Consider the following 10814-nt stretch of genomic DNA (forward strand, 5'->3'; position numbering starts at 1 on the left):
CAGGGGGCTGCTAGGGGGTGTAAAGTTTCGTTTCGGTCGTGTTAGACGACATGCAGGGGGGCAATGGCTGCCAACGGAATCTATAATAATTCGATACTAGGTCAACTGTACCATCGGACTTGTAAGAACATGTAAAATGTACCACACGAGGTTGTACCAGCTGTGTGCAGTCCTCCGGCACGGGTTAAGTGTCCTGCATAGATCTTCCCCTCTCTCCCAAAGAAGAGATGTTCGCTTCATAGCCTTCTCTTCCGAGATAAACCCTACAAAGGATCCTAATCGTGCTAGCCTTTCATGGACTCTTCTTGGATTTCCTTTCAGCTGCGCCCAGCACCTCTCTAGTTTCTCTACGAGATGGAGATGGCTCATTCTCTAGTTTTCCTACGAGATATAAGTAAGTTTCTATCGTACTTTGAAGTTCAGGAAGGAGTTATTAATTAAGACGAAGAAGAACTGGGTGGGGATATGCCTTTCCCATAACAATAGAAAGAATCCAAGCCAATATACACTAAACTATCACTATAGAGTTTTCGCCTACCTATGAAAACTGAGATGAGAGCTTTGTGCTAATAATTTATTATAAAGGTGTACCTATCGACCCTAGGTAATTAATGCCCTATCCTTCTACTTAAAAAACGTTACGTTAGACTTGACCAACTGTTAATACCAATCCGGCAGCAATAACTACTACTAATGCATACTCATATCCCACTAGTAGACTTAGCAGACTGTGACCTAGCCAGTCTATTTGTTGACAACAGACCGGTACTATCCATCAATGCCACAAAGACCATAGACGACCTCTATTTCGTGGAAAGAACTCCTTCTCATATGATGCAGGGCAATAAGACCAACTGCCCGCCCTACCGAGAGAAAAGAAGGTTAGTATGAGATTGTAGCCAACTCGACACTGAGTGAACTTATCACAAAAACAACCAAGGGTCCATCGACCCGATTGGAACTGTCTTCACTGCGTTGAATCGAAGGGAACTACTATAGAGAGTGGAATAAGCTACAAGGCATAACACTATGAGCTTTTCTTTAGATAACCTTAATCACACCAGCTTTTCCTCATTGGAGGGTAAAGGAAATCGGAATGTATGAAATCTATCCCAATAAGAAATGCGGAAGGTTGTCAACTAGAAACCTGTTATACTATCTTCTTCCGATCGTCCCATCAGTTTCTTGTAAGCCTGCTTCCTCCGATGATCGGTTGCGGCTAACTTCTCTCTCTTCATCTCTCTGAGTTCGCTTCTTGGTAGTAGTTACCCCTGTCAGAACCTTTGTCTACTCTTTCGAATAAATACGCTGATCTACCAGCCAGCCGAAAGTAGAGAACCACATTGTATGATCTGGGGCAACTCTCTGTTATAGCAGCGATTTCTTATTCATTCAGGGCGCCCGTTCATGTGTTTTTAAAGAAAGGATACCTTGTGATTCCAGATTTCAATAGAGATTCGATTCCTCACATCTAAGGGAAGACAGACACAAATGCACAGACACATTATCCGGGGGTGTCACCGTTTGCATCGTATCAGTATCATAAGAAAAGATTGATTGTTGTGAGTGATTTTACTACCCTTCCAGACTTAGCAGGTAATGAAGCTGCTGACGAGGGAGGAAATGTCCGTTGAAAATAAAGCGAACCAGTGGGGCTTAAAAGTCACTCTTTGAATAGTTTTTCAGACCGTTAAGTTGTCAATCTTTCCAATGATGAGGCTCCAAAGTTTATTACATTTCCTGGTCTGCCGAGGACAGCACTAGATTGATTGCTTACCGACTTTCATTCAGATACCAACCCATCTTTTTATCAAAAGCATGGAAACTATCTAATCGAAGATAGAATTCACGCCTGTGAAAAGTAAGCAATTTCATCATTTTCCTTCGCAACACAGCTCACTCAATTGTAGAGATACCGAACAGTTTGAGTGATCGATCGACCTTGTCGCACGATGAGCCCATTCTCTCTCTTCCATCCCGCCTTCTGAACCGAACCCTGGAGAAAGACTTCTTGAACAGAACAGAGCTGCAATTCTAGAAACTTCCATTTTCCATTGATCTGGGCGTTGCTATTAAAAGTGGGTCTACCCGCCCCGGCGTGACTCACACTTGACCAACCACTTCTATCTAAGAAAATACTTAGGTAGGGTCAATCTCCCTTCGGGGTTTACGCGTCCTAGTCCGAACCATTGGATCGATCAGAAGAAGAAAGGCAAAGGAATTGAAAGGTAGAGTAAGAAGCATCGCCCAGCAGAGTGATTGAGGGAGTCTTCCCCAGCCCAATGGTCTTCTTTTTGTTTTTCACTCTCCTATTTTGATTTTGGAAGAGTTCTACTACTGTTTCAGTAGTTCTAAGACCCTTCCTTCCCTTTTCAAGTGCTTGCTATCCCTCTCGCTCTACCCGTCCAGAGGGAGCCCTAGTTTCAGCATAATAGCCTCGTTTTGAAGCGCTCGCTTCATATGGACGTACGTCGAACAAAGGAATCTTATCGGCATACCCACCTGCTGGGCGTGGTTCACTTGACCGACCAACCGACCCAATAGTAGGAGTAGGCGGCTGGCTTCTTATGTGAAGAGAACGGATGGAGAAACAGATGCGCGAAAGAACTAGTCCCTTGGAAAGCTTCGTTTTCCTAACCCAACCTAAGCATAATGAGCTGGTTATTTGAGTATCGAAGCTGTCGAGTGTTCCATTCTTTCGTATGTAGACCCCAGCGAAGAAGGAGAATCAGAAATGGAACTAGTCGAACACGCATAAGATACCGGTTTTAGGCATAACCCCGGGTTAAATAAAGTAGTAAAGGAGCCCAATCTAGCTAAAGAGGGGCTTCTCCGCCACCATAACCAACTAGCTACGTAGATGAATTATCCTTGCGTTCAGCTATCAAACCCATCCACTAGAGCTTGAACCCATGCTTGCTCAAACCATCTGTTTTCTCTTCTAACGAGCATGGCTTCCCTGTCACCTACACTAGAGACGTCTCAACAGTTTAGTTTATTCATAAGCCTAGTACACAAGGAGGGTTTTAGCACGCACTAGCTGTACTGTAGTATGATCTGGTATCAGCTGCTGTCTCTCCTTGCTATTATAGTGTAGTATAGGTCGCCTCAAACTCAAACAAAAACGGGTGCACAGTTCTACTGCGTCTTATCGAATAGTGCTTTTGAGTCAAAGTGCAATCACCATTTCATGTACACCATCTTTGTCAATATCTGCAATTACCTGTAGAAAGAATGTGAAAAACAACTCAAGGTCATTTACAGAACGAACAGCAAAATATAAGCAAAAGGATACAAAAGGTTCACTTACTGGGGTGGACAAGATGTGAGCATAGATGCTCACGTAATCTTCCGCTTTCTCATGTTCTTGTTCTGTCCAGTCCTCATCTCCCCACATGGATTCATCAACATAGTCATCATAATCATAATTGTACTCATCAGGCTGTTCTTCTGCATCCCGAAACAAATCAAATGATGTATCAGCGTCATCCTCTAGAGGCTCGCTATTTTCAACAGTGGCTGCTCCTGAACGAGCTGCTCATGCTCAGGCGGCAGCTCGTTAAGATCAAAGTCGTGGTTGTTCATCATGGAGACCTGGACCCCTGCAGGTGCCGTTTTCCCCGCTGCCAGGCTCCCACCAGAGAGAGATCCCATTTCCGTTTTTCTAGAGCAAGCTGGAAGCGTAGACCCATACCTTGTACTCTCATTCTTTCGTTTTAGCTAGCCATAATGGTATGTGCTTTGAAAGGTAGTTCTTTTTACTAGAAAGTACTTACAGAGGGCACTGAGGCGCAGCCTCGAGCTAGGCGAGATTCTCTATTGTTGCTTCTTATTAGCCAGATCCCGCACCAGGTTTTCCAGGCGGAACAGTTCCGGGATCTTATGAATCTGCGACCAGACGTGAATCTGGTTCAGAACCACAGATCGCGGGTTAGCCATCCCGTCGTAAGGCTTCTTTACACGCCATGGTTGCGGAACAGCCACGGCCCTTCTTCCATGAGCTTCTGCCAGTCGCCAAGGCAGAAAACTGGAACAACAAACAGGTTGTCCTCCACCGCTCGGAACGTCACACCTTGTGCCATGTTCCAAGCGAACTGCATCGTTGAGAAAAAGGATTGGCTACTGAAGGGATGCGGCGTGGCCACTTTCGCAAGGGCCATCCACCGACCCTTCTACTATCGGTTTTTAGTATTGGCTACTACTATACTAGCTACTCACCTATCGGTCTAATGAGCATACTTGGAGAAAGGAGAACTTCCCGCCTATAATGTTGGGTTGGCAACCTACCCATTCGTTGAAGTACTTCCTTCATACGGCCCAAAGAAAGGCGGCTAAGCCGTCTTAGTTCGTGAACAATGACCCAGGTGCATAAACAGGTGCATAAAAAGGAAATCAAGTTTGGGAAATGGTACCTGGCTAGTATTTATGCCGAAATCTAGTGACATTATTTACTATTACTATAGTCAAGAAGTAAAGAGTAAAGGCTTTGGCCATTGGCAACGCTTACCTAACTTCTCACTTAAATGTTTACTCGCGTTACTGGTATTCAATAAAAGAAGGAAACCATGGTACCTACCTCCCTCCCTTACTTGGTAATCTAAGAACCCTTCAGGGGGGGAGCAAGAGATCTTCCATACCAACATTTTGTTCGCCACCCCTGCTTCCTCCTCCACTTGAGCTTGTGCAGCAAATCTACTTTATGCTTAGGCCAGGTCCTGCAAGTAAAGAGAAGTAAATATTGGAAACATGGGTATCTAGTTTATTTTATTCAACGGCTGAGTAATTGAAATTCCTTGCTTCTTCAAGCAGGAGATCCCGAGTACCGGGTGTCGTCAGACTCCCATTCTATTACCTTTGTGCCAAGAGCACGTTAAGCTGCCTGGGCTGTTCCGCTACCGGCGTGTAAAGAAGCTCCGCCTAACGGCTAAACCAATGAATTTCTCTCCTTAAAGGAATCTACTTCCCTGACTGTCAACTACTCGCTTCTTCACCGGTATCACACCCGCGCCAGACTGAACAGCAGAGTTAGAACCCAACCAAATACGATTCTTGTATTATCTTACCGAAATTCGGATCCATTTGGCTCCAAAGGAGCAAGCGCGGGAGTTCTAATAGGACTTTGAGACTCGAAAAATCCTGCGGGCTGCTGAGAACAGAGAGAAGTAGTTGCAGAGAGGTTTGATAGGGTTAGGCAGATGCCCCATTATTCGTAAACAAGAAGAAATCCAGATTAGTTTGATGGAGCTGTGGCTTAGCACAAGCATGGTGTCAATGTGGTTCCTCTCGACTAAACACTTAAACAATTGGATCCAGTAGGGTTCAATAGAGGTATGGTATCGGCAACCTTTTAGGGAGCTATATTCTTTGGAATAAGATAGCTGCCCAGAGCTTGCGACGTACCTACCCCCTGGGCGTAGATAGAATTAGGTAAGATAAAAATCGATTGGAAAGTCCTAAATTAGACCAATTCAATTCCGTCTGCTAGAATAAGAAAAAAGTGCTTCCGAATTTCTCTCATCCTTTATAATGAGAATTTCTCTTTGTTCAGTAATAACTTAATCTTGCAATAAAACACTCTTGCTTGGAAGGTATGGTAAAGGTAAACTGTTTCTATTTTTTGATCTAAAAAAGAGAGTGCTAAAGGAGTCATTCAGAAGTGAGTGAAGGGGCAAAGCTCATTTCTTTCATTCAGGAATGGACACTGGACCAGAATGAAATGTGGGAATATCGGGATTGGCAGATTTTTTATATTGAAATAAAAAAAACTCAACACGACTAGTGAATTCAAATTAGAGTCACTTGCGGATTTCTTCAAATTGTTGTAGTGTAGTATTGTGGTTTTTCAGTAAAGACCCCGACCTATAAATATTCACAGCCCGGCTCATACGGGCGGACAATATTCACCCAGAGCCCCGTTGCGACCGCAATGCTGTTCTTGAAGGACCTTACCTTAGAGCAAAAAAAAGGGCATAGAAGTTAGGAAGACTACTGACGTAGGGCGGCGGGTGAGCTCAACCTCGAACCAAACAAGCAACGGATTGAGCAACTAGCGCGAAAGCCGTTGCGCGTTAGCGCATCCGTTTTCTTGCTCCATCGTTATTAGTTTCTATTCTCTCCCTGCACGAACCTCGGTCCAATCAATTTGTTTGGAATTGGGGTTAGGACCGGTTAGAACTCCCATTTCCCGATCGGAGGTTTGAGCTGCTATGGCAAGCTTTTTTTCCGAATAGTGGGTATGGGGAACCCACCGTACCAACACGATTGGCTGGTGTTGCTGATACCGGACCCGTTATAACCCCGATTGGAAGGGCAGGCCAGTCTGAGGCTCTGGGGATGCGAGGCCATTGAAAGTGAGTATCCCATATTCTATGACGGAGATAGAGCATTAATTGCAGTTTTCACCCCACCTTAACGACCGAGCGAGGGATGAAATCTTTCGACGACTAGGGAGGCGTCACCCGAGGCCGATTCCAGTGGATCACTATAGAATCTTCTAGAAGCAGGTTCTCCGGGCACTATGGTAGGACGTGGATCGATCATGACGAGAATGGACTTCTCCGTCATGTAATGGTTTAGAAGAGTCACGGTCCTGTTCCCCGCCGGGCTTTTTCCCTTCTCGACTAGACGAAGGAGATATTCATTCCATTCAGGCAGGTGAGGAAGGGCGGCGTCGGCTTGACCCTGTCTTCTCTCTTGGTCGGGTCGGAGGCTAAGTTTCTCATTCAGTGGTGAGGTGTTCATAGAAAGCAAGGCCTCGCCCAACGAGTGGCGGATTTGGTTTGGATGGGGTCTCGCTTGGACGCTGGGGAGATCCATAGATCTGGATAGAGTCTTTCTCGCTCAGTAAAGAAGAGTACGCGCGCTACGGCTTACGCAGTGGATCTTCGGGCAACCAACCCGGCACATCCAATTCCGATCAACAACTTGGAGGTATGGCTGAGTGGCTTAAGGCATTGGTTTGCTAAATCGACATACAAGAAGATTGTATCATGGGTTCGAATCCCATTTCCTCCGGCACGGAAGTAGAACGGGCGGGCGAAATTACGTGAGAGAAAGAACCTCAGATTGATGGAGTCCGCCGTCGGACAGAATAGCTGCTTAGTGACTAGGAGCGGAGCGCCCCTTTCTTGTTCTTGGTGGCGTCTATAGCGAAGAAGACCTTCCCGAACGAGGGCCGTCCAGTCCCTGGCCGGCTCTCGGTTCTTGAGCAAGCTCCTCCACTGCAGGTAGGATGCTCATAGATGAAGAAAAGAGACTTTAGGCAAGTGGTTCTGGTAGCTCAGCTGGTTAGAGCAAAACAAGCAACGGATTGAGCAACTAGCGCGAAAGCCGTTGCGCGTTAGCGCATCCGTTTTCTTGCTGGACTGCAAATCCTTTTTTTCTTGTTTCAGTGGGAAGAGCAAGGGGCATTGCCCTGGAAATCCTTCAGTGGTTCGAATCCACATCTGAGCGTCTTTTTTTCGGTATGCCGCTCCGCGAGCAAGGAGCGCCGCGAGGAGAGCGAGAGAACGAAGTGGGCTTTGGTGATGTCGGAATTTGCACCTATTTGTATCTATTTAGTGATCAGTCCGCTAGTTTCTTTGATTCCACTCGGTGTTCCTTTTCCATTTGCTTCCAATAGTTCGACCTATCCAGAAAAATTGTCGGCCTACGAATGTGGTTCCGATCCCTCCGGTGATGCCAGAAGTCGTTTCGATATACGATTTTATCTGGTTCCTATTTTATTTATTATCCCTGATCCGGAAGTCACCTTTTCTTTTCCTTGGGCAGTACCTCCTAACAAGATTGATCTGTTTGGATCTTGGTCCATGATGGCCTTTTTATTGATTTTGACGATTGGATCTCTCTATGAATGGAAAAGGGGTGCTTCGGATCGGGAGTAACCACTTTAGAAAGGGCAAAGGGGGGAAGGACATAGGAAAGAGGGATGCCTACAAAAAATCAATTGATTCGTCATGGTAGAGAAGAAAAACGGCGCACGGACCGTACTCGAGCTTCGGATCAATGTCCCCAGAAGCAAGGAGTATGCCTGCGTGTTTCGACGAGAACACCGAAAAAACCTAATTCAGCTCTACGTAAGATAGCAAAAGTACGGTTGAGCAATCGACATGATATATTTGCTCACATTCCAGGCGAAGGTCATAATTCGCAGGAACATTCTATAGTCTTAGTCAGAGGAGGTAGAGTGAAAGATTCGCCAGGTGTGAAATCCCATCGTATTCGAGGAGTCAAGGATTTGCTGGGAATTCCGGATCGTAGAAAGGGAAGATCTAAATATGGTGCAGAAAGACCTAAATCGAAATGAATGGAAGATGCCTCTGGAACTTTTGGGTTCTTTTTTGGGGGCGATATGGAAGCAGCTAGCTCCCTTTCCCTTATTACGTTACCATTTCTCTCCGCTATTCTTCGCAAATTTCATTGAGAGGAATCAGCAAAGAAAAGAAATCTTCTCCGGGTGACAGGGCCGCCCCGGCAGCGTGGCTTCTCTGCCGAGCAGGAAGCCACAAAAAGCATTGTGCTCTTGTAACTGATCTTTTAGTAGGCTAAGTTGCCGAATTCTGAAATCACTACAGGCACAGTGCAGGAAATTGTGGTCCTCAAAACAATGTGTCCCCATGATCATTTTACATCACGATATCTTTTCTCTGGTTATGCGTTTTCCTCTGCACTTTTCTTTGTATTTCATTTATGGAATCGTCCGGGCAGAAACGGGCAAGAATCTCTTCTGTCGTAGAGGCCTCGTCGAGTGCTTCCGCTACGCCAGGAGATGATGATCCAAGAAAAAACAAAGTGGGACGGAGAGACGCCGATGGAAAAGAGGAGTTGAGGTCAGAGCCATCCACAAGCCACACCCCGCCGAACCCTTTTCCTGAAGCACCATCTATTGATTTCTTAAGGAAACGCATTAAAACGGTTCTTAAGTCCTGTCGAAATAGGTACCCGGCGGATCGCCTATTACGCTCTACTTACTCGGATCTTCACCTTGAAACGGCGAGCGCGGAGAAACGGATCAAAATCGCCCAGGTCCTCGAAGATATGTCCAAGCGAAGCCAAGATTTTCGGAGTAACAAAAGGGAGCAGCCCCATACCGACTTGATTATTCAAATCTGCGATTGGGAGCAGGATCACCTACGAAAAAGAAATTCACTGGTGTAGGTTTCTCTGCAGAAACCGAGGCCCCTACTTTCCTTCTAAGGGTAAGTCGGGGGAAAGAAGAGCGGGAACGAGGGCTTCTTTCACTGTTTCCCTAAGTTCAAAAGTGAATGTGGAAACGCTGTCTATGGTCTGGTTATAGCATCCCCTTTCTCAATTCCTTTCTGGTCAATAAGGATGGTTATAGCCAGCTTAGAAGGGAATTCTAAATGTAAGAAGTTGCTGGATGGTTTGCTCCAATGAAGAGGTACACCTAGGTAGGAGGGAGGGAGCTTTCCCACTTTGCAGACGAGTAGTTCTGCCGCTCCGCGTTGGATAGGAAAGGGGTGGAGAAGGTTCATTTATCAGGAATCTACTTGTTGCATAATGCACATGCCACAAACGATAAAGTGGAAGCACACTCAGATGAAGAGGATGGTGAATTGATCAATAATCCCATGTCTTTTTTTGCTGAGAAATCTTGGATCAAGACATACAAGGCAGCATTGGTCAAACATAGGACTACCTAGGCTAGGTCATTCATTGCTTGGTCCGCTATATTCGTTTTGTCTTCTAGTTCTCCACAGGGACTTCCTACTACTCCGCCGAATCTCTCATCTGAGAAAGTAGGTCACCTGGGTCGGGTAAAGCAGCGTAGATAAGGCTGGAGTTTATGAACAAGTTGATGTCTACTAGGGCATTGACCGTACAAGCAGGTAAGTATAGGGCTCGGCTAGGAATTCGTTTATGCTTATATTTATAAGCTTTCTTCTCACTAGGTAGGGCGGGCAGTTGGTCTTATTGCCCTGCATCATATGAGAAGGAGTTCTTCCACGAAATAGAGGTCGTCTATGGTCTTTGTGGCATTGATGGATAGTACTGGTCTGTTGTCAACAAATAGACTGGCTAGGTCACAGTCTGCTAAGTCTACTAGTGGGATATGAATATGCATTAGTAGTAGTTATTGCTGCCGGATTGGTATTAACAGTTGGTCAAGTCTAACGTAACGTTTTTTAAGTAGAAGGATAGGGCATTAATTACCTGGGGTCGATAGGTACACCTTTATAATAAATTATTAGCACAAAGCTCTCATCTCACTTTTCATAGGTAGGCGAAAACTCTATAGTGATAGTTTAGTGTATATTGGCTTGGATTCTTTCTATTGTTATGGGAAAGGCATATCCCCACCCAGTTCTTCTTCGTCTTAATTAATAACTCCTTCCTGAACTTCAAAGTACGATAGAAACTTACTTATATCTCGTAGGAAAACTAGAGAATGAGCCATCTCCATCTCGTAGAGAAACTAGAGAGGTGCTGGGCGCAGCTGAAAGGAAATCCAAGAAGAGTCCATGAAAGGCTAGCACGATTAGGATCCTTTGTAGGGTTTATCTCGGAAGAGAAGGCTATGAAGCGAACATCTCTTCTTTGGGAGAGAGGGGAAGATCTATGCAGGACACTTAACCCGTGCCGGAGGACTGCACACAGCTGGTACAACCTCGTGTGGTACATTTTACATGTTCTTACAAGTCCGATGGTACAGTTGACCTAGTATCGAATTATTATAGATTCCGTTGGCAGCCATTGCCCCCCTGCATGTCGTCTGACACGACCGAAACGAAACTTTACACCCCCTAGCAGCCCCCTGTCGGCATCGAAAACGGAGGGAAGTGCGCGTGCTGATG

General features: G+C 45.6%; 2 protein-coding genes across 2 annotated transcripts; both read left to right on the plus strand.

Moving 5' to 3' along the window:
- Positions 1–7526: 7526 nt before the first annotated feature.
- On the plus strand, positions 7527–8320 carry LOC123137272 (NADH-ubiquinone oxidoreductase chain 3). The gene has a single exon (XM_044556962.1). The coding sequence runs from the start codon at positions 7527–7529 to the stop codon at positions 7881–7883; it is 357 nt and encodes a 118-aa protein (XP_044412897.1). The 3' UTR covers positions 7884–8320.
- LOC123137271 (ribosomal protein S12, mitochondrial) lies at positions 7928–8320 on the plus strand. The gene has a single exon (XM_044556961.1). It carries the CDS (start codon positions 7928–7930, stop codon positions 8303–8305), a length of 378 nt encoding a protein of 125 aa, XP_044412896.1. The 3' UTR covers positions 8306–8320.
- Positions 8321–10814: the final 2494 nt, after the last annotated feature.

This window comes from Triticum aestivum, chromosome 6B (genome assembly GCF_018294505.1).
Source record: "Triticum aestivum cultivar Chinese Spring chromosome 6B, IWGSC CS RefSeq v2.1, whole genome shotgun sequence".
Taxonomy (NCBI): domain Eukaryota; kingdom Viridiplantae; phylum Streptophyta; class Magnoliopsida; order Poales; family Poaceae; genus Triticum; species Triticum aestivum.